The sequence below is a fragment of the Ostrea edulis genome, chromosome 1 (genome assembly GCF_947568905.1).
Source record: "Ostrea edulis chromosome 1, xbOstEdul1.1, whole genome shotgun sequence".
In the NCBI taxonomy this organism is placed as follows: Eukaryota; Metazoa; Mollusca; class Bivalvia; order Ostreida; family Ostreidae; genus Ostrea; species Ostrea edulis.
In genome coordinates this window covers 89770226-89795122 of record NC_079164.1, presented here as the reverse complement: position 1 = coordinate 89795122, position 24897 = coordinate 89770226, and the positions used below count along the sequence as shown (strand labels likewise).

General features: G+C 35.5%; 1 protein-coding gene across 1 annotated transcript; it reads left to right on the top strand.

Annotated features, from left to right (window-relative positions):
* Positions 1-2495: 2495 nt before the first annotated feature.
* On the top strand, positions 2496-20932 carry LOC125675017 (protein mesh-like). The gene is made up of 16 exons (XM_048912475.2): positions 2496-2717; positions 10791-11084; positions 11625-11762; positions 12105-12267; positions 12364-12621; positions 12948-13090; positions 14769-14914; positions 15051-15335; positions 15428-15720; positions 15970-16113; positions 16251-16409; positions 17058-17201; positions 17484-17609; positions 17706-17951; positions 19334-19656; positions 19791-20932. Exons 1-16 carry the CDS (start codon positions 2526-2528, stop codon positions 19803-19805), a joined length of 3069 nt encoding a protein of 1022 aa, XP_048768432.2. The 5' UTR covers positions 2496-2525; the 3' UTR covers positions 19806-20932.
* Positions 20933-24897: the final 3965 nt, after the last annotated feature.

The window sequence follows — 24897 nt, the reverse complement described above, 5'->3', positions numbered from 1 at the left end:
AAAAACCTCAACCTTTACCTTCATGAAAAGAAGGGTGTCGTTTGCGGGTTCCTAAAATATTTATTACAAAAGTAAATCAGTTTTTTACCGGACGACAATGGAGTTTCACTGGAATTACCGCCATTATGACGATGGCTCATTCCCCCTTAAGATCCTGTAACATGAATTCATTCGTCAGCAGTTATCATGCGTATGACATTCTGTCGCATATATGAAATCAAGCTGTTAGACTGTTCTTTACATACTAAGTTTGACTACGGATTACTTTGCTTCGGGAATATGATTTTCTTTGTTGAATACATTTTAATATCTGCCTCGCTACCATACAGTAGATGTATGATGTTTTACTGAATTATTTATTTTCTATCAACCAATAAAAAGGGGGTATTTGCAATAGAGGTATTGGACCTTTTCATATTTTAATTGCTCAATGTAATACGCATTATTGAATTAAGTTTACTTCCTAGTCACATTGTGTGTGTGTTATATGTTACAGGGGTTTCGATAATCTCGTTTAATGTCAGCATGTTGCAAATTCTATGGTCGTTATAATGATCTAATTTGCAAATACAAGTTCTCACTTGGTCGAATGCTGTCTGACGTGTTTCACACCAATTGTTCGGACGTTCTTTACATACTGCTTTTGACTACGGTTTCCTCCGTTTGCCTGATCAAGATATAGGGTTCATGGGAGTGATTGGTCAACAGAGAATACTTACTCCTCATAAACGCCCGATCCCAGCTGTAGAATGTCCAGGGATCCGTATTTCCCCTTTTCTTAATTTTGTATTTTTCTATGAGATTGTGATCAATGTTCGTTATCTTCACTTGTCCGTATACTACAAGTGATTTCTATGAACATTAAATTGAAATTACATATCGACATAGTAGGATATGAATATGATTTCTTAGTATGCTAATGAATCTTCATTCACCTTTTTTAATCCCGTGCTTCGAGCGTCAAATAATCTTTCTGGGCTTTCCTAAAATTGTCCAACCGGCATCCAATGAATATAACTTCCCCCAAAAAGTATAGCGTATAGAATTACACCAGTTCATCTTATGAATCTTGAAATGCATGTAAATTATGTTCCTTGTTTTAATTGCACTGGATTATTCCTGAGTACTATGCGAAGCATTATTTAAGATTGCATTAGTCACATCATTATACCAGGACAAACAGGCGAGTTCGCCAGCATATTGTACATGTATCCACAGAGTTAGATTAACAAAAGTTTAGATATCTAATGATTTTGAATGTTGTTCATAAAATACTACTTTTACATACGTTTTTCAAAGCTGTACGTATTCAATCAGTTTAATTTTGCAAGTGATGAAAACAAGAACCCTTTTGTGAAAAAAGTAAAATCGTTAAAACCATAATCCAATATCTGATAGTCGTCCGCGTGAAAGTTATTTACATTATATATATATATATATATATATATATATATATATATATATATATATATCCAGTTTGTATGGAATTTTAATAACGCTGTTTAAGGAAAATTACAGCTTTCTGACGGTGATATAGGATTCTGTTTATGTACGTCTCACATCTTAAAAAGTGTCATGAGCTATGTATTTTATTTGATAAATTGTTAGTTTTAGCTCTAATGAATGGAAATAAATACACATTTTAAACTTGTATCAGATAAAACTGCGAGTATGGAGTTACCTTAATGTATGTTGAGATGTTTTTATAACCATTTTTATGTATGTGGTTATTCTGGAATTCCTTCAAAATTGGGGTTGCAAAATTCTTTCAGCACTTTTTGAATGAAAGGTGAAGATAACGAACAGTGAATCCCAATAGCAAAAAACACAAAATATAATGATGGTGTTGATTAATTTGAAAATACATTTTACTAGACATTTGTATTATGCTATGGATAATATTACGGATCATTGTGCTGTGAATGTTAAGAAAACTCCATAGACTGCAACACGACTTTGTCAAAGCTTGGAAAACAGCCAAATGCAAGGTGAAGATAACGAACAGTGATCAATCTCATAACTCCTACAAATGTGGGTTCTGGAATACATCATGTACATGTGAGCTTAGTCAGAAATAATGAAAACTCTATGAATATCTTAAAACATCAATATTTCTAATCGGCGTGAATGTGTGCGTGAATTGTGGGTTTTTTAAATCATTTTTCTCCTAGTTATATGTTTTCACATCACAGAGCCCCCAACTACTCCCTTCAGCTGAAGATGTGAAAAACATATCAGGAATATTGGTTATTAAAGATAACATTGATGAAAATATTAAATCGTGCTAGATATGATTTGTTTTTTATTCTAATGTTCCATGACTAATGTTACTTTTAAGTATTTCACAACTGTTACTACCATGATTAGAGCTATGCACAAATATGAAGTGGTTGGAAGCAGTATGTCTGACAACTTGAAGCATCTGATTGGGTAGCTTTAGAAACCGGGAAGTTTTCTAGATATATATATATATTTGCACTTTAAGCTTGGGATTTAAATCCTGAGACTTATGTTTCTCGTGTAGCATGCAGATTCTCTCAGTTCTCGCGCTCCTTCAATTTGTGCCTTTCGTTCTCTGTTTAACTTTGGATGATTTATTTCCGTTTGGAAGCGAGAATGGAGACACTACCATGGACAAGAATGACGATGGGAGCACTTCAGATATTGTTATCTCCACTTTATTCCCATTCTTTAATCACCAACACTCCAAACTAATAGTGAGTATAACATCTGATCAACACAGAATGCTCGTGGCGGGTGTGACCTGTCAATTGGGGATTCATATTTCTCCTTGGCACCTGACCACGCGCACTTCCTGTGTTTTCAAAGGTCTGTTCTGTTTTCAATTTACACTTTTAGGATTATGAGATTGATAGATGTTTGCTATTTTCACGTTTTTCTCATCCAATACATTGCAAATTGAGGAATACATATATTCCCTTCACTAACGCGTCGCCGATAAAACTCCGTTTGGGACCGTTGAATCGGCACTAACGGTCGCAAAGTGCAAATGTAAAAATCCATGTGTAACGTGTAGCGGTCACCCAGCCAAGTGAGTGATCAAGAGAGAGACTCTACCACATCACTAGAAAAGCTAGCTCTCTAGCAAAGCAGTATAAGTTCCCTCTCATAATGTCTGCTACAATTCCCCCCACTCGGGGATTAATTGATTGTATCTTGCTTAACGTCTCGCTCGAGAATTTTTCACTCATATGGAGACGTCACCAAGACCGGTGAAGGGCTTAAAATTTAGGTCTATGCTTGGCGCTTACGGCCATTGAGCAGTGAGGGTTATTTAGCGTGCCACACCTACTGTGACACGGGACATCCGTTTTTACGGTCATCTTCGATGACTCGTGACATTCACACCTGATGCCAAGCGTTTGGCGATGGAACTGTCACTACTTGTTTTAACGACTTGGGTATGTCGCGGCCGGGATTCGAAACCCGGCCTTCCGCATGCGGGGTTAACGCCCCACTCGGGGAAGCTTCGTCCCATGAGTGCATGAGTCCTCTCTGAGTGTTTGGCACCTGCTCAGTAACGACGTTCCCGACGACAACTACCGTCGCCCCTGGACGAATCAACGTCCATATCCAAAGCTCCGAAGAGCTCTGAAGCAGGCCTCCCGCCAAACACCAGAGTCACTACGCTGCCACCAACTTGTAATGTGTAGCGGTCACCCAGCCAAGTGTTGATCACGCTCGCCGTTGCTTAACTTGCATGATCAAGAGAGACACTCTACCACATCACTAGAAAAGCTAGCTCTCGAGCGATGCAGTATAAGTTCCCTGCCATACTGCCCGCTACACGTATATCTATTTCCCTCCTATACTGCCCGCTACACGTGTATCTATTATAAGTTCCCTCATATACTGCCCGCTACACGTGTATCTATTTCCCGGTGACCGCCCAGTATTCCGACGGTCCGATAGTCCGACGGTCCGGTATTCCGACGGCCCGATAGTCCGACGGTCCGGTATTCCGATAGTCCGACGGTCCGATAGTCCGACGGTCCGGTATTCCGATAGTCCGACGGGCCGGTATGTCAACAAGTAAGATGGCATGGATAACTTAATGAGTTTGTATAATTTAATCATTAAATCATATAATAAAATGAATGTTGCTGGGGGGGGGGGGTTCAGTCAATACGATGATTTAGTCATCTTCAAAGTACATTATTCGCCTCGTTCTTTGGGCTCGGTGAATATGGTACTACTCAGGCGGTTTAATCACTGTATTGACCTCAAAAACAGCAATATTTGTATAATGTTACATTTTTAATCAATTTGTTAGTCACTGGTATCTGTTGATTATTGCAAAAAATTGCATAATAAGGGGAAATTTGGTTATAATTCTCATTTTTACTAAGAAATCAGAAAAATGGAAAGTTGTTTTAAAACAGCATTCCTTCTATGTTTCAAACATCAGCCTATACCACAGGCATGTGTTTGAGTATCATACATTCTGATAAGTTGGGTCTGGTAATAGTGGGGAGAATGATGTCCTACAGCGGAAAACCGAAAAAGGGGGTCAGTAAAAGTCTTAAAAACATACAAATATTTACAGTATTAGCTGACTTTATCTTAATATTTATGCTATAAATATTATAAATTTACTAGGAATGGAATAAACATGTTGTTTCTCGGCTGCATTTCCTTAAAATAACTTTGATATAAACTAGTGTAAACATTTTCGTTATGGACGCCATTCAATGGCATGGCACTGTAATTTACAACCTCAATCGGTTACTTAGTGATATTTTGAGTTTTATTCCAAATTTTTTGTAGAGGGGATATTTACCAGCATAATATACTTCATTTGTAATATTTGTTTTTTAATTGGAACATATTTCATGCCTTATTGTAACAACTTCTTCTATAATTAAGTCACTTCTGATAAGGTCTTGACTCACCTGGATAACGACACCGGGGCTGTGATTTTCCTTTGTTTGCTCTGTTTGATTTTTAGGCTTTTTTTTTTCTTTTCTTTCCTTTTTTTTTTTTTTTTTTTTTTTTTTTGCCAACAAACATGGTTGGTGCTGGGTGTTTCAAACATAGGTTTTTTTTAAACCCTAGGTTTCATGGCCTTTTTTATGCACCACTTTTGTTTCCAGTAAAGATTCATGATATTGGCAAGGAGTGAATTTGTATATTTTACTTTTACTTTGATGTTTTAGCATCTGTGTTACATTTCTCAAATTGACATCTCTCCCCCTCCTGTCCCACTGTTTCAATGACAGTGTTATAAGATTTACATTCATCGCAAAGATAAAAGGTTTAGCCTTATCAAAGCATTTCCTGTCTTGAGAATTCTTTACAAATTAATGTCAACCAGCTTTCTGTTGATGTTGCAATTTCAGTTTCGAACTCTTTAATTGGTTATCTTCAGGAATGTGGGAGGAGTTAAGGGAGATGAGATGAGTCAATGTGCATGAGTTTGTGGGGAGTCTGAGAGTTATAGTTGTAGTGTTCACTTGTCATCATTTGAATTCCCTAATAAATTTGGATATAACTAAAAAGTAGTGACGAGTTATTTGAAGGAAAATCATAATTGCAACAGTATTGTATTTTATCGCATTTGTTTTTTGTAACAATATTGTGGCTGGGACTACACTGTTGGGTATTACTTTTATATATTGCATTTCTAGTCAAGATGCGGGTATGTCTCCCAGCCAATTTTGTTCTGTATTTTTAGGACTCACATTTTTCGTCATTTTAAATAAATGACAATCTTTTACACCTAACATGTTTTTCTGTTATGATTTATATGGAAACAAACAGAGCTGCAATGTTGCCTTGGAGTAAGAGCAAATTTTAACATAAACATGGTTATTGCAAGTATTATGAATGTTATTTTTGCCAAATCATACCATTAATGTGAACAAGTTTTTTTTATTTTACTTTCTGTACGCGACAGCTCATTGTAACATTCATTTTGTTTTGATTGATTATACAGATTAAAACTTACAACACGTGTAACAGTCTTTCATCATCGACCAAAATATCATTTGCCTCATTATCTTGATAATAATTTCATAGACTACTAAATTCATATTCATACACAAAGACCTAGTCAGTTAGATCTCAAAATGATGTAAGAATCATCTCAGGGAGTAAGACTCGGAGAGACTTAAAAAAACATAACATTGAAAGGCAATAATTATTTTTTAAAAAGTTATGTGTTTTGGCCAGATTTCAAGCAATCCGGTTTAAAGCTTGATGATGTTTGTCCGTCCGTGTAAAAAAAAATTGGTTGAATTTCTCTGCAATGGTAAGGGTCATTTACTACATATTTTGCATGTACTTCATCAGTTAGCAGTTTTAATTTCCATAAATACCGGGTTTCTCTGATCTAATTCACACTTGAATGATTTTGGTCAGAAATATAATCAGGCCGTGTCGATTTTGGCGGTTTCTGGTAATTTCCATAAAATAATGCCTGACATTAATAAATTTTAACTCTATTAATTAAAATTTTTGGTGATGGTCAACATGTCGGACTATCGGACCGTCGGGATATTGGACCGTCGGACTATCGGCCCGTCGGAATACCGGCCCGTCGGACTCTCGGACCGTCGGAATACTGAGCTTAAACCCTATTCCCCTCCTATACTGCCCGCTACACGTGTATCTATTCTAATGAAATATCGCACTTTCCTTGATGTTTATGTCTTATTTCTTGAATTTTAATTTCTTTATCAAATACGTCACGAAATGTTTACGTTTGACGTTATGTTTTTGCGTTATTTTACTTTGATGTCAAAAAGGAAAACTTTATGTTTCGTTCTTTAGGAAATAACTATTTTCATTCCTTATTTGCGATCATTAATGCTAATGTAACGGTCGTAAACTGAATTTTACCGGCGATTCGACAGCGATTTTGCATTTTTCTGTGTGTTTACGCCTTATTTCCACTCTAATGAAAATCAAACTTCTTAGATTCGCGCCATATATTCTAACATTTTCTTATATAAAATGATTTCGCATTTACCCTTGACGTTGTATTTACGTCATCATACTATGACATCTACAGCTTTCAGTGCCGTTGATGCTCGTTTAAGTACCTCAAATCTCAATACATGTATATTAACCAATCAAACTGCAGAGTACAAAACAGTTCCATTAGAATCTTCTTTTAACTGCCTCAAACCTCAAAGAATTAGTCAATCAAAATAAAGATTACAAAACAGTTTCATTAGAATATAAAATTTACCCCAGGTATCATTAGTCTTGATTTTAAAGTTTCATATATCAATTACAGTTTATACAAGTATCATGGAAATATACCCTTTCATTGTTGTGCAAATCATAAAACAAGTTTTTTCCCCACTTGTTTCATGACTTAATTTGACAGTTTTAAACAGGGATTTTTTCCCAGTAAGTTGTATCCACAATTCAATTTGACTTACATTGCAATAAATCAGAAAAATAGTCAATGTCATGAAATGTTTGCTCCTGATAAAAAAAATATCTTTGACACATATCAAACTACTTTTTATCCAATTTGAATTAAATATTGAGTGTATTGGTATTATCTAACAATTGACATTGAGCCAAATAGCGATATCTTTATATTTACCTTCATTGAATAATCTTAATACTAAAACATTGGATGTACAGAATTTTCACTTAAAATATTTAACAATCATTCTGTATGTATAACAATACATCCTAACGGTCCCAAATCGAATCACTTGCGTCGTTTTCTGTGTGAATAAGCATACGTCCCACCGTCAACAGTCTATTCTTAAGAATAACCAGGTCCCATAAAATAAAAATCATGCATACATAACAGATTTGATTTCCATATTCCATTTTGTCATAAGTAGAAAAAACTGAATGTTTGCATTTATTTTCTAAATTCAAGGGTCCTAACTCAGCAAACAAATCAATTGTATTACTACCGAACGTTTCACAACCACAAAAGATGAAACTGGAAACTGTGCCATTCTGTAACCTTTCAGTAACCGTTCTGTCACCTTTCAGTAACTGTTCAGTCACCTTTCAGTAACCGTTCAGTAACCGTTCTGTCACCTTTCAGTAACCGTTCTGTCATCTTTCAGTAACCTCTCAGTAAATGTTCTGTCACATCAGATAACGTTACACGCAGTGATATCACGACCTTATTTAAGGCTGTCAATGGACGTAATTTGAGTTCAGGTACGATGAAATAAATGGCAGAATACAACAAATAAAATGGATGACATGGGATTTAGATGAAAGACATAAATAGAACTACATTAGGCTGACGAGATATTCGCAGAAGTTCCTTCGATAAAGTTTATTCATACCCCGTGAATCGGTCTCGTAACAGGTCATCCCTGTTTGTTTACATGTACATTATTTGTTGCGCACCTTTACACATAAACTAAACTACATAAAAACCCTTACAAACAAAAATACCTTGCTGGATCCAGTAAGTGCTCTACCAAGCCCCTATCTTTGCTCCCCATGAAATATTAACAGCTGTGAAGGAGAAACTTCAAACTTACTGTGCGACTACATATGCCAGAAGTGGTGTTAATCAAATGTGATTCTAAAAAATTCTAAAGAACTTTCAGTAAACTTGAAATCACAGAATTTTTCCCAAATCAATAACATTAAAACCTATGACTTTTCAACACTATACACGACCATTCCTCACGATAAGTTAAAGACTAGACTTTTTGACATCATAGACAGTTGCTTCTTCAACAAAAACGGAAAACGGAAATATTCATATCTAGTGATCAGTCATTCAAAAACTTACTTTGTTAAACACCACTTTGATTCCACGCACAAGTACTCTGAAGTTGAAATATGCTAGAGTTCCTTGTTGACAATATCTTCGTAATCTTTGGTGATCAGGTCTTCCAACAGTCTGTTGGAATTCCCATGGGCACGAATTGTGCTCCCTTGTTAGCTGACCTGGTTCTATATTCATATGAAGCAGAATTTATTCAAAAACTTCTACGAGAGAAGAAAAAATCTCTCACTGTGGCCTTCAATTCGACATTTAAATATATCGATGACGTTTTGTCTATTAGCAATAATAGCTTTCATTCACATGTCGATTTGATATATCCCTGTGAGATCGAAATAAAGGACACCACAGAGTCGTTCACTTCTGCTTCATACTTAGATATTTTATTGAAAGTAGACATTAACGGCAAACTGACAACTCAACTGTATGACAAACGGGATGATTTCAGCTTCTCCATCGTCAACTTCCCACATTTATGTAGCAATATTCCATTATCACTTGCATATGGTGTTTATATATCTCAACTGATTCGATATGCAAGAGCTTGTTCTGCGTATAGTCAGTTTTTAAATCGAGGTAAGCTAATGACAAACACGTTGATGGTACAGGGGTTTCAACAGTCTCCATTGAAGTCAGCATTTCGCAAATTCTATGGTCGTTATAACGATCTAGTTCGTCAATACAACCTCGCATTGGGTCAAATGCTGTCTGACGTGTTTCATACCGATTGTTAAGCTGTTCTTGGCACACTGATTTTGACTGCGGATAACTCCGTTTACCTGATCAAGATATAGGGCTCACGGCGGGTGTGACCGGTCAACAGGGGATGCTTACTCCTCCTAGGCACCTGATCCCACCTCTGGTGTGTCCAGGGGTCCGTGTTTGCCCATCTATCTATTTTGTATTGCTTATAAGAGTTATGAGATTGATCACTGTTCGTTATCTTCACCTTGCATACATGTATATTAGTATCTCACAAGTGGTAATTTCAAAAGCTTACAGAAAATAGAAAATGGCTATTCAGAACGACTTATGAGGGTAATCGGTGGGGAAATACCATATTTTGGATAAGTCATTGGTTCTGTATAAAATTGATTTCACTCTAGAGGGGGGGGGATAATGTACATAAGATCTATACAAGCTATCCACACTTCAGGTGCCTGTGGGAGCAGCAACTCTTTGCAAAAATGCACTAGCAAAGTAAAAACGAGCTATAACTGTGTTGGGATGCCAACACAAATGTCTCCGAACATCTCCCTATGTCAGAAATGGTTTTTGATGCCAGATATGGACTCAGATCCTCCATAAACTCTAGGAAGTAAATTAAGTTGAAATCGGACGGACTTGATTTTTGGCCGCCATTTTCTTCAATGGCGGCCATTTTATCCTCCATAAACCCTAGAAAGTAAATGAGGTTGAAATCCGACGGACTAGGCTGCCATTTTCTTCCATGGCGGCCATTTTGAAACATTTGAAAATTGTTTGGAAGGAAATACTGATGCTAGAAATGAAATGTGGACTCTCAATTGACCTCAGAACCCTAATGTTGTAGAGATTTTAACACTTTCAAATATTTCGGTATATGGCGGCCATTTTGAAAATGGCGGCTTAAAGATTTATTTGATGGTGGAAATGAACTCGGGATCACCGAATTACCCTAGGAATAAAATTTGGTTGAAATCTGACAACCTTGATATTTTGACGTTTTGGGCGGCCATTTTGAAATGGCGGCCATTTTGGAAAGTTTATTGCACCCCTCATCATGCCCCCTATCAGCTCACAAAGTTTGAAGTGGATCAGTTTTAGCACTTTCATATAATCGCGCTGACAAATTACTCACTAAAGAAGAGGAATAATAAGTAGAAAAGAATAATATTAAGAATAATAATAAAAATAATAAGAAACGGAGCAAAAACAATATGTCTCCGACACTATGTGTTCGGAGATATAATTAATATTACTGAACTATAATTTGTTGAACAATGTATACAGTGACTGTACCTGGTAGTGTCAAATCAATGTCATAACAGTTATTTTACATTTTCAGGTCAATACAAACGGGGTGATTTCATTCTTACAAAGGATATCGATATTCACACCCGACCCTTTTCCTGTTGAAAATAACGCAAGGATGATCGCTCCGTTCTGGGCTGATGTGGACACAACGAGAGGAGGAACAGTTTGGTACAGAGAGACAACAGACGATGACCTACTGAACAGGGCCAGCGAGGAGGTCCGGACGTATTTTCCACAGTTTTACAGATTCAAGGCATCGTGGTTATTTGTGGCCACTTGGGATCGTGTTTCATTTTACGGTTGTACGTTGTCGTCTTGTTCGAAGGTACCTCTAACAAACAGGGGATGCTTACACCTCCTAGACACCTGTTCCCACCTCCGGTCCTCTAACAAACAGGGGATGCTTACAACCCCTAGACACCTGTTCCCACCTCCGGTCCTCTAACAAACAGGGGATGCTTACAACTCCTAGTCACCTGTTCCCACCTCCGGCCCTCTAGCAAACGGGGATGCTTACAACTCCTAGTCACCTGATCCCACCTCCGATGTTTCCAGGGATCCGTGTTTCTCTTACTCTCAATTTTGAATTTAATATAAGATTTATTAGATATATCACTGTTCGTTATCTTACCTTTATCATACAACTTCAGGCTACCATTCAATAAAATAAACGTTATTGGCTATACTTGCATTTCCTTTGCATCAGCATTTCATTATGCGGATTATATTTCTTAATATTCCTTTCTTTAAATTTCAGGAAAGAAAAATAAGATTTGCATACTTTAATGTATCTCGTAGCTATGTATTCCAGAACGTCTAAATATTAGTTTCGTTCAATCTGTATACCCGTATGTTCATATTTTAGACAAACACATTTCAAGTCCTTTTGATAACGAATGGGCAGCACTCGTTCACCATATATAATTACGAAGACATACAATGGACAACTGGAACATCAAGTGGTGGCGATTCTAATACTGGTTTAGGGGGAACTCCCGCTCAGGTTTGAGTATATATATATATATCTATATATATATATATATATATATATATATATATATGTATATGTACATGTATATATATATATATATATATATATATATATATATATATACAAACAAAATATATTAAATGAATTTAGTGTAAAACATCATAGATCCCTATCATAATTTTAACGTTTTACAAATACAATACATTCTAGCATGAACGATGATAATGATTAGGTCTTTAATATGATTGCTTTTTACTTCTAGATACGTAAATCATTTAAAAAACATTACATAGTATTTTACAATATTTCTAGTTCTATTATTTCTTAACTCGAATATTTTTCAATATTTCAAAGGTTGGATTTAATGCTGGAGATGGCATTGTATTTTTCACGGTAAATGCGTCACGAACTCTCGAAATCATTGATGTGATAAAAATGTCGAATATTGATATACCGGGAAAATTTGCGTTCCGGATAGACGCCAGTGACATCACAGATGGAGGCTGTAACACTGAAGGTAGAAAACCTATGTCGTGTAATTTACCATTCCTGATATACTTTTGGGCTTTTCTACGATAATCTATGTTCCTACACTATGATGTTTCGTCCACAGGAGATCTGACCGTTACTCCACGATATGGTCCAATGTTAGGAGGCCAGTATTTGGTACTCGGGGGACCATGTATTGAAGCCACCGCAACAGTAAAAGTTAACTTTGAAGGGTTAACACAAAAATACACTTGTGAAAGAAAAACTGAATTCAGTGTGGTCTGTATCACGCCTTTATTCAGTAACACTGGTGATGTTCCCATAAAAGTAGAAATTGAACACCGGGGAATTACGAGAACATTTGGAGGTCTCTACACGGTTTGTAAGTACATATGTAAACGTTATTCTATGTTCATTCCTTTAAAATTTCATGGTAAAATTGTAGCTGCAGCAAACATAAGGCTGTATAAGGTAATGGTGACCGACATCGGGCATCAATCGTAAAACCTTATGTAAAATCGCCACGCTGAATATTTCCACTAAGGAAATATTTGGGGGTTTTTTTTTTGGGGGGGGGGAGTTCAATTCTAAAGTGCAAAATAAAATGATTCATCAATTCAATATTATATGCAGAGATTGAATTTGAAAATCGAAGCCTAAAACATTATGATCTTACATTTCTTTACCGTATCTACACACATGTAACAGTAAATCCAGCTGACAGTAAACATCGAGTCTACAGACATGAATCTGATGAGTGGTTCACAGGACAACAGTACATCTCGTGGGACCCGGATGCTGCAGAACTGCAGGACAATGATACTGTTGATATCCATCTATTTTCATTAGCAGTAAGATTTTGATTTACGGTTCGAACAAAATGGTTTTAAATCTCAGAGTATTCAAAATTATGACGTAACAAGCTTGATTTGATTTTACTTTTAATTCATTATGAAATAGAAGTTTGGTTTTTTTTTTTTTGGTTTTTTTTTTGTTGTCTTTTTTTTAAAAAAAACCACTTATGCATATCAAAATCTTTCAGCTTCCTTCACCAAATATACCAGTTAATCTTTCTTTAAAAACACTCAAACCTGAGTTTTTAGTATCATGCAATAGGTTTTTAAGAATATTTTTAATTTCTACATTGTTGTTCCGCTACAATACGTTAATCTTGACCTTTTCACACTTACAATTTACTTTTGATTTATTCACAACAACTAGATTTGTCGATTGGTGTCAACACAACATAATTAACACAAATCAATACACAAGCAAGCCCTCTAACAATATACTTGTGGATATAAATAATATAATGTTATTATACTGAAAAGAAGTAATGACCTTTTTGCACTAAAATATTGAAAAAATGCATCACATAGAATTTGAGAGCTAAAAATAACATACTATGAGTATTATCAGCTTTTATAATTCCACATAAGTTCTAATGTCTTTCCTTAAAGTTTAATTTTAGAATTTAAAAAAGTGGGAGATAAATATAATTTATATATATATATATATATATATATATATATATATATATCCAAAATTGAAATAGAGTCTCAGTAATCATATACTAATATTTAAAAAATATGAAAAGAAAACACAGAAATCCTCCGTAAAGCTTTAGCGCTTTCATTACATCTTCAGAAGCTTTACAAAAATGTATACATAGCAGTATCATAGTAACAGTGATTATGACGTCAAAGTAAGCGGAACGTTAAATGTCTATATTGTGACGTCATGAATAATGTACAACAATGATCTGGAAAAAGTGCAAATCCAGTTAAGTGCACACGAAACGTGTGGTAAAAAACGATTTAACATTTTCCCATTTTATAAACTCAGATGTGCCAGTGCTATTCAGAGACGGGAAAAAGAAAAACATTTTATTGGTATTCTAAAGCCAAAACTTAATAGTCTTTTATAATTGCCTATGATTTTCCCGTACTTTTCATATTCTTTATATATATATATATATATATATATATATATATATATAAGGCCAAGAACTAAATTTTCTTACATATTTTCTGGTATCGACGATTTTAAGAATTTGTGTTCTGTTTGGTAAATATTCCAACCAAATTAATGAATTTACAACACTTTAATTACTTTTGAGTTCTACTACTTGTATCATTCATTACAAAATTGTAATACATGTGGATGCTTATTCCTCCTAGGTACCTGATTCCACCTCTGGTATATCCAGAAGTATGTGTTTGGCAAACATTTAATTTTGTATTCATGATAGGACTTATGAGAGTGATATCACTGTTCGTTATATTCACCGTTTCATACACATACAGTATTAATAGAAATGTTATGTAATTACTTTTTGATTAAACAATCCCTTTGCCACAAAATACAACTTAGATATGAATATAGATATATATATATATATATATATATATATATATATATATATATATCTGAACCAATTAAATAATTATAGTTATAGCATACTGTGTGGTTGTGTTCAAACGTCGAGACGCTACGCTTCTGTAACTTCTTTAAATAAAACGATTTCAGGAAGGAAGTGATTTACAATTATCATGGAACAGTGAGATTATCCTTCGCGGAGTTCCACGTTCGTCCGGATCAGCAGATATCTCACTGGAGACAAACAGCTTTGCTTTAGCCATAAGAGTGACATCTCCAACCAGAAAAAATAACCAGTAAGTAGATGCAATACGACTCAGCTACACATAGTGTACGTATAGATCTATATCTAAAGATTATTCAATGTCAATGGACGCGATATTGATAGGCAATTCAGATTCTAAAAATATCAACATCAAATTCCTTCCTCAGGGCCATCAGAGGAATTTGGTCCGACATATTTCCTTTAGCCTTACCAATGAGTCAAGCTTACGAGTTCTGCAAGAATTGGTTAAATAGAGAGAGACAGTTACCGCCCCTGCCAGCAGAGGAAGTTCAGCCTTGTCCGTGTACTTTGGATCAGGCGCTTTTAGATATTGTTCGATTTCAACCCGATCCAGATTGCAATAAGTTCAGCAAAACTTCTTCATTTTCCCGAACGGGTAACTGTTTGTACAGAAGAGAGGCGCGCCACTGTATTCGATTAGTCAATAAAGGGTATGAGACGCTTCAAATGTCTAAATAGATTTTACATTTTTATACACAAAGCGCGTGCAAGCTTTTCTTAAAAGTCACTGCTTTATTTACAGACCTCAAGGAGTGGGCAATTTATGTTGTTACGACAAGGATGATAATCTGATTGATTCTAGAGACCGACAGGGCGGATCTCTTCAGAGATATCACTACAGTGGTGGAAGTGGAGTCCTACCCTACCTCGCAAATTTCTACTTTGATGTTCTTCCATTCCTTCACTGTTGTCGATATTCTCAGAATGTGCCCAAGGTTACAGAAAGAGAACATTCCACTGTTACAAATACCTGTCCCGCTTTTTTCATCCGCAGGAAATATAGTTCGTGTGTGAATTATAATCCCCCACGGCCCGGTAAGCATTGATGTAGATATCTAAATCTACAATGAAAACTGGAATTGTACATGAACTTAGCAATTCTGAAAAGTATCATTTCATACCTTGAAAATGTAGAATTTCATACCTTGGAAATGTAGAATGTCATACCTTGGAAATGTAGAATTTCTCGAGAGTAGTGAGGTTGGATAACAAGGTATATGGCTTTGGAAATAAATGACTACTAGTATATTTTGGAATATAACTACATGTATATCTTTTTTCCAGCTCGAACAAATGGAGATCCTCATATAACTACTCTAGATGGATTTAGATACACATTCAATGGGGTTGGAGAGTTTACGTTCGTGAAAACATTAACGGGTTCTTTCCAAAGTCAAATTCGGTTTGAACAATTTCGAAAAGTTAATGGTGTGTCACATTGGTTTATATTATTAATTTATACTTTAAAAGATTTCAAGAACGATCGATAATTTAATAAATAACATAAGATATATGGTGTACTAGAAAAGAGAGTTTAAAATTTTACATCTGTGTTCGATAAAAAGGTGACTTGGTGGATGCAAGTGTCTGCACATCCTTTGTGTCTCAAAGTCCAAACACTTCCGCTGTTGTTGAAGTTCGTCTTAACTCGATCAGAACTGCAGACGTTTTAGTTAATGGTGACGTGATAGATTTCGAAGAGTCCAATGTCTATCAATTTCAAGGTAATTAAATTCATTTACTAGACATTTTTCTATCTTTTCCGTTAACTACATGTATATTCTATGACAAGTATTTCATTCTATCAGTTAATCTTGATAAATGAGTTTTTACAGGTTTGCTACATATTTTATATACCGTATCGATATAGGGCTCGCGGCGGGTGTGACCGGTCGACAAGGGATGCTTACTCCTCCTAGGCACCTGATCCCACCTCTGGTATATCCAGGAGTCGGTGTTTGCCCAACTATTTTGTATTGCTTATAGGAGTTATGAGATTTATTACTGTTCGTTATATTCGCCTTTTATTTTTGACATGTTAGCTGCAAATGCCTGCACGCACGTGCAAAAACAAAATACCAATTTAATTTCTGAACATTTTCGACTAAATTATCCATGTATTTTGTATTTACGTGATATTCCTATGATTTATATATACATATATATATATATATATATATATATATATATATATATATATATATATGCAGTGTATATCTTGAGCTTATCCATGATAGTTTAGAAGATTTCATGCAATCTGAATGAAATATGTTGGACTTCCTCATTAGTTTCTCATTAATTCTCTCTCTCTCTCTCTCTCTCTCTCTCTCTCTCTCTCAGTATTATTATATCATGTTATATATATTTTGTAGGTGCATCGGTGATGCAAGTCAACACTGATGTAAACAAAAAGGAGTTTATTGTGTCTTTTACGGCCATTGGAATTGCATTCAAAGCTGTTGCGAGTTTGAATGTCCTCAACATACTTCCAGTGATTGGAAATCATTCTCTGGCTGGTACGTTTTTTAGAGATGAAAAATTCGATGTTATTTAAACACTGTCTGTAAAATACTTACCTTAAACCCATTATAGAATGAGAAACTATATTTATTATCAAATGATATCATATATGCTTTTGAAAACTGAAAGAGAGCAATTAAATGAACAAACGAAAGGCAACTTAATTTCGTTTTTGAAGATTTTAAACATTGACATGAATATTCCTAAGAATGTTTGATATCGCTGGAGGCTATTAGAAGGTTGTACTGTAAAAGCAGTTGATATTGTAACAATTGTAGGAACTTTACGAGGTCTCCTGGGTGATTTTGATGAAGACCCAAACAATGATCTACGATCCCCAACTGGGGAGATGTTGCTACCAAACTCAACTACAGAGGAAATCTACGACAAATTTGGATTACCATGTAATTATTTCTCAGTTAACTTCATGTCATATCAAAAATATATTCTTATCGTCAAACTGTATGATTCGATATTTTGCATGCGCTTTTATTGCTTAGGGAGAATCACAGAGAATGTTTCTCTATTCACGTACGGAGTTGGAAAGTCCTACAATGACTATCAAAAGCATTCCTTTCGTCCGGCCTTCACACCTCCAGCAAATGTTCCCCCGGAAGTTGCGGAAATGTGTGGAGGTGACGAGGAATGCGTGTTCGATTATGCTGTGACAGGATCAGCGGAACTGGCAGCCGAAACTCGGCAGTTTACTGTTATATTCGTCACTTCGTTGGAAGCTTCGTATCAAAGTAAGTAGCAAACTTCCGCCAGAGTTCGTTTGCTTACAAACCAAACTCTTCCAGTTAGGCATTATGGGATAGCGATTTCTTAGGCCGCGTATACTGTGTGACGTCACTGTAGAATGACGAAAAACATAACGTCAAACTTAAACAACTTTCAAAACAAGAACGTAAACATGCAAGGTGAAGATAACGAACAGTGATCAATCTCATAACTCCTACAAGCAATACAAAATAGATAGTTGGGCAAACACGGACCCCTGGACACACCAGAGGTGGGATCAGGTGCCTAGGAGGAGTAAACATCCCCTGTTGACCGGTCACACCCGTCGTGATTCCCATATCCTGATCAGGTAAACGGAGTTATCCGCAGTCAAAATCAGTGTGCCAAGAACGGCTTAACAATCGGTATGAAACATGTCAGACAGCATTTGACCCAATGCGAGGTTGTATTGACGAACTAGATCGTTATAACGACCATAGAATTTGCGAAATGCTGACTTCAATCGAGACTGTTGAAATCCCTGTACCATCAACTTGTTTGTCAGTAGGTTACCTCGATTTAAAAACTGACTATACGCAGAACAAGCTCTTGCATATCGAATCAGTTGAGATATATAAACACCATATGCAGGTGATAATGGAATATTGCTACATAAATGTGGGAAGTTGACGATGGAGAAGCTGAAATCATCCCGTTTGTCATACAGTTGAGTTGTCAGTTTGCCGTTAATGTCTACTTTCAATAAAATATCTAAGTATGAAGCAGAAGTGGACGACTCTGTGGTGTCCTTTATTTCGAGCTCACAGGGATATATCAAATCGACATATGAATGAAAGCTATCATTGTTAATAGACAAAACGTCATCGATATATCTAAAAGTCGAATTGAAGGTCACATCAAGTTCAATACTTTACACAATAATTTGAACAGAGTCCCCATACTTTTTAATGATCTTTTGATCATTTTATGTTTAAAATAAAATCCATACTTTTATATTAACGCTCTTAGTGTCAATATCTTCAAACTTTTAACTACGAACTATTTCTTTAGTGTTATTTGCCTGCGTGAACGGCCTAACAATCAGTATGAAATACGTCATATGATGCAAATATGTCACATACTGTTCGTTATTTTCATTTTTTCTGTGATACTTCACCTTTCATTGGAGCCTTTAGGTCTGATAAGACTTAGATGACTAATACTTTTTGAAACAGCAATTTTGTCATTTGAACATTGCTAAAATATTACCACTCCCCCCCCCCAAAAAAATAGATAAAAATTCTACCTTCTTCATAAGTAGCCCACATCAATCTGTACTATATCCTTACAAAGACTGTCACTTCTGTTTTTCTATCCGGTTACATTACTTTTCGCCTCTTTTCTTCAGCAAAGATTTGTGAAGATCTACCCACAGTTCACGGAGGTGTTTGGAATGCAACAAGCACGATAGAAGGATCCAGTGCCACGTTTTCTTGTTATCCTGGTTACGAGATGGAAGGAGCAAGTAATATCATTACATGTGAAAATGGAACTTGGAGTGACTTTGGGAATTTTTCCTGCGATTTACCTGTTATTGGTTTTACATCGGACTTGAATTCCACTACTGAAAGCACTACTGAACGCTCTCCAAAAGAAAATATCAAATATATCATCATTGGCGGAGTCTTTGGTGTTCTCTGTGCCGTTTTCGTAGCAGTTTTGTATCTACAGGTAATGATAAATTTAATTGATTTAGATTTTTTTTTTTAGGAAATCAGTATTTCTATCAAAGTGCAATAAGAGCAATCCAACTTGATATTGACCTGTGTTGTACAGTTTATTATCTTTTAGAATTTGTTTTGCAGACAATCTTCAAATGATTCAAAAGAAAGAAAATCAGGGGGCCTTCACAATGACGGGTCTCGACAGTATTGCATCTTCTCGGCGAAATTTAGTTCCAGACAGAGTTACGACTCATCCTTTTTAAAGTCAGAAAACTATCAATTTGGAAAATTATACAGTCAAAATATGTGATAGAAAGTTGAATAGTTTTCATTCAGTGAATTTGACATGGTGTATGATTGCATGCATTTCCTCACAAAATATGAACGTGCATTTCAGAATTTATACCATTGTTTATTCTTTTAAATACATACGTAGTGGCATTTGTCGAGAATTCAAAAGCTTCAAACTGGAATAATTTTACAAGTATTTTTAATTCTTCAGAATTATATTTTCTTTACCAATGGGAAATGAACAGTTTGTTTCAACGTTTCTTCCTAACCTGCTCCAGCCTGAGAAAAATTACCGTGCATTTCAAATAAACTGATTTAATTGTTTTTTCATCAATCAAAAATTACAAGTCCTGTATAAGGATAGAAGAATACTGATATGGTGTGCACTGTATATGATATGCACAAGGCCACATACGGAAGCTGAAGGCATAGAAGTAACAATTCATTACTTGTTATATCTCATTAACGTTTAATTCTTATTATATGTACTGTTATTGATACACTTCTGCTTATTTTTATTCGATGTTTGGAACTCCTTTATCTCCTTGTATCCTTATATATTTGTATCCTATTCGATCCATGGGATTGGTCGTAAATCATATCGATATAGAAATGGAATAATTGTGATTTGCGGCAGGTAAAGAACAGTGCGTATTTGCTTGTCATAAAGACAATTATTACTCTTTTCCTCTAAATCTCTCACCTGTATTTTCTATTTGACGAAATAATTAGATAAGGAATAAAATTCAAACCTACTGCTGAAGACAAAGCAAAATTCTTCGAAAGAAAATTTATATTGATATAAAATGGTTTTTGTTATACATTTAATAACCGTATAAATCTTGTATTTTAGTATTTTTTGTATTATTCTAGTTTTGCATGTGCATATGCAACCTATTGGTGCATATATTGCCTCTGTCAATCATACGCTTGATCTTGTGTGTGTTTGCATCTTGATTGTAAATAAAGAATCTGATCTGTACAAAAGGTGATTAGTATCACAGAATTTTTTTTTTTCTTTCTCGATCATATTTACGAGAAAAAGTTTCAAAATCAGGATGACATTATCTCGGTATGACAAGAAAAGACATCGTAGTCACGCATTCATTTTGTTGTTATTGCGGGAGAAGTTGACTACGATATGATAGAGAGGTTGGTATCTCAAAGCATTACATCAAATAATGAAGAAACTGACAACTTGTTATCATATACAGTTTAATGTTTATTCATTGTTTTATTTTAACAATTATGTACATCTCACAGGTTTACAAATCACATACATGTATTTACATATAACAAGATCTACACAGATTTGGTTCTACATGTACAATGTATGTGTTCTAATTGTTGGCCAGTCGACACACATTTGCGATTTCTAACCTCTCGTCATAAGTTACACCCTTTTGAGGACTCAATTTCTTAACTGGTAAGAAAATATAAAAATTAGCCTAGCCGTTACGTATTTTTTTTTTTTTTATTTTTTTTTGTATTTGTTGTGCATAGTAATTTGTACTATAAATTTGAATAATGGTGTTTTCCTGAAATAATACCTTTCAGTATATCCAGCTCTTAATTCGGGAAAACGAACACATCTTAAGACAAAGTGAAATGTCCTCAATCTCGTGAGATGTGCATAAATCACATTTATTGTCTGTATTTTCTGAAATTCGACGCGTTGTAGACCTGTATTTTATACAAAGAAAGCACGTATTTTCTTAAATGCAGCTGTAGCACAAAATGAAGCACTAGGTGTTGATATAAAAAGTATTTAGAAAAATTACAAATCCTCGACATGCAATCTTTATTATACCGTCCATACATTCTTTGGGATATCAACGTAAAAACAAAAATACCATACCGGTAATCAACAACACCATACCGGTAATCAATAATGTTGACGTTATACAAGTCATTTCAACCAAGCATCCGAGACTCATTTTAAGAATTTGCCATCCACTCTTCATTACTTTCAACTATATCTTGGTAACATACTGTAAAATACAATTATTATCATTTCTTAATTCCACCCCGTACTTCAAAATGTTCTACTTTCTTTCTAATAAAAGCGGAATTCTCCCCATTTTACAATAGACTGTATCATTGTTAGTGCTTTGCCTAACTTTTAAAACTTTTTTTCATGTACAGTTTCTTACCTTGTCCTTTGTGAAATTCTTATACTTCAACTCCATAGCTCATTACACTATCGATATAAGTACATCATATAGAGTATTTTCCAACCCTAACATGAAAATATTTCGGTCTATAAAAATATTATCAACATTCCAAGAATTAGATAATTGAATTGAATAACAGATTCTACAATTCAATCATTGTACATCAAATATTCGTTGAAAATTAATGTATACATGTAAACAGTAAAATATATATAAATGATCTGAAATTCGATAGATAAACTACTAAGTCAACTCTTCCCTCCCCCCACGATTAAGGATTTAGAATTTTGGATTAAAAATTTCTTTCAAAAACTAACAATTACTAAGTATTAGAAACAGTTGTAATATTCTGAACTTATTCAAAATTTAATCTATGTATATACCTGGACCTACCTACTTTGCTGCTCACTGGCGACTTGGTAATCCGCGCCAACGTTTTCACTCCCTTCGATTGCGATAATCCTGAAACTGCAAAGCCCAACGCATCAATCTTGAGTTCTCTGTCTTTTTCTTGTCTAGGAAAGTTAACGGCTGATGGTCCGTTTCTAGTACAAATTATTTCCCTATAGATACTTATGGAATTTCTGGATTCCCCAGACAACAGCCAAGCACTCCTATTCAATAACTGCGTAAGCCCTCTCTTTTTGTTGAAGGTTTCTGCTGGCGTATGCTACGGACGTTTTTCACCACTCTCCATCTGAAGTAGAACTGTCCCTAGTCCTTCATCTGTATCATCAGTGGGTAGAATGAAAGTCTAATGGAAATCTGGTAACTTCAAAACTGGTCTTTCAGATAGCAAATGCTTCAAAGAGTCAAATGTTAGTTGCTGACATTCAGTCCTAATAACTTCATTGGGTTGGCTTTTCTTGGTAAGATCAGAAAGAGGTACGGCTATATTGTGGAAAATTTTGGTATGAACTTTCTGTAAAACCTTGCTAAGCCCAAAGAAGCACGAATCTCTTTCTTTGTCTGAGGTATGGGAGCATTTCTAACAGCTTCAACCTTTTCTAATTCAGGCTGCAAACGTTGATTGCCTACACGGTGTCCCAAAGCGGTTAACCTAGTATTTATCAATCCGTAAAGACTATTACATCATCAATCAAGTTACCAACATTTTCCATGCCATGAAGAAGATTCCGCATTGGTCGATTAAATGTTGCAGGCGCCTTCACAAGATCAAATGGCATTGTTGGGAATTGATATAGCCGAGTTGGAGCTGAAAATGCATTCAGTGGCTGGCTATCTTCCATTGGAACTTGCCAGTATCCTTTACTCAGATCGATCTTTGAGACAAATTTCTTTCCTGTGATTTTGGAAAATATGATCTCTGGATTAGGTATTTGCTCAGCGTCAAAACTTGTAACATTATTTAGCTTCCTAAAGTCGATACAAAAGTGATTTTGTCCCGTCTTTCTTCTGCGTACATGTAATAACAACTTGGGCTGAATATGGTGGTGATGATGGTTCGATAAATTTCAATTGCAACATATTGTCGACGTCTTTCATCACATTCTCTGTATGAAATGGAATCGGATACTGTTTTACTCGTACTGGATCGGACAATGTACCTGTGATCTTATGATTCACGAAGTTTGTAGTACCGGGTATGTCTGTGAGTACATCACTGAATGTATTGAACAAAGTTTCAAGCGTTTGACGTTGTTCATATGTAAGGCGATCCGAAAAATTAATGTCTTCACGCCCAGATGACCAGCCATTAGCGACTCGTGTGCGATTTTCATTCCTAAAGTCCCTGTATATTCGTGGCATCATGAGCTGTCGACATACATTTCCATTTGACACTATTCTCTGAATAACATTTGTTTTCGTTTATAGATCTTAGACTTCAACTTTCACTATTATGTTTGAGTTTTTCACTTTCTGCCAAGTTCCAGAATTGTCTCAAGTGTTTCATCGTTTCGCTGTTCCCGTATCATGTCCTCTGGTGATACATCTTGAATTGCTTTTACGTTATTTTCAGAGGTTTGTAAGGTAACTATTTTGTTTTCAATTGCGCCCGAGTTTCTTCTGCTGTCATGTTTTCCGTAAAAAGAACCCAAGACGTATTTTTTTCATGAGGTTTTCTTACTCCTTGAATATACCCAAGAATAAGGTCGTATGAAGAAGAGTCAAAACACCTAGCATCGACAGTTCCGGCAAAGTACGGAGTATCTACTTAAACTTTTGCTACGTCAACATCTATAACTCGACCATCTGCTAACTTGCATCTTTTGGGTTGTTCCTGTCAGTTGTTCCTCCGTTACCATGTCTTTGCGAATAACGGCACCACTACATCCAGTGTCTCTTAGCACGGTCATTAGTTTATCACCAACACATCCTTTCACAACTGGCATGTTCGTTTCACTGACAACTGATGATCAACCAACACACGGTAAGTCACTTTGTTTCTCAAGGTTAGCCGATCCTTGACCTCCTTTACCACCTCCTCGGCTTCCAAAGTTGTCCGCACGTGAATTATTCAACGAAGAACGTTGCAGATCACAGTTTGGGGAGTATTTTGTATTGATTCTTGTTTCTCAGCTTCAATACCTGCTTTGCTAGATAAGACCTTCTGGTAACTACAGTCAAATGCTTTATGTCCATGTTTAACACAATTAAAACACTTTACACCTGATTCAGCTTGATTAGATTCTGTTTGTTTATTGGTCTGTGTTTTCCTGAAGGAGAAGCTGTCCTTGCCTCTGCGAACTGATCTGCTAATCTTGCCATGTCTTGAATTGTTTAGGGTACCTTCTCTTTCAAAAAAGTCCAAGAAGGTCCTT

Excerpts from the sequence above, each read along its gene's own strand:
- LOC125675017 (XM_048912475.2), top strand. The coding sequence starts at position 2,526 with ATGCAGATTCTCTCAGTTCTCGCGCTCCTTCAATTTGTGCCTTTCGTT. Across the intron at positions 16,410-17,057 it reads CAATGTCTATCAATTTCAAG|GTGCATCGGTGATGCAAGTC; the intron begins GTAATTAAATTC and ends TATATTTTGTAG. Across the intron at positions 17,952-19,333 it reads GTTGGAAGCTTCGTATCAAA|CAAAGATTTGTGAAGATCTA; the intron begins GTAAGTAGCAAA and ends TCTTTTCTTCAG.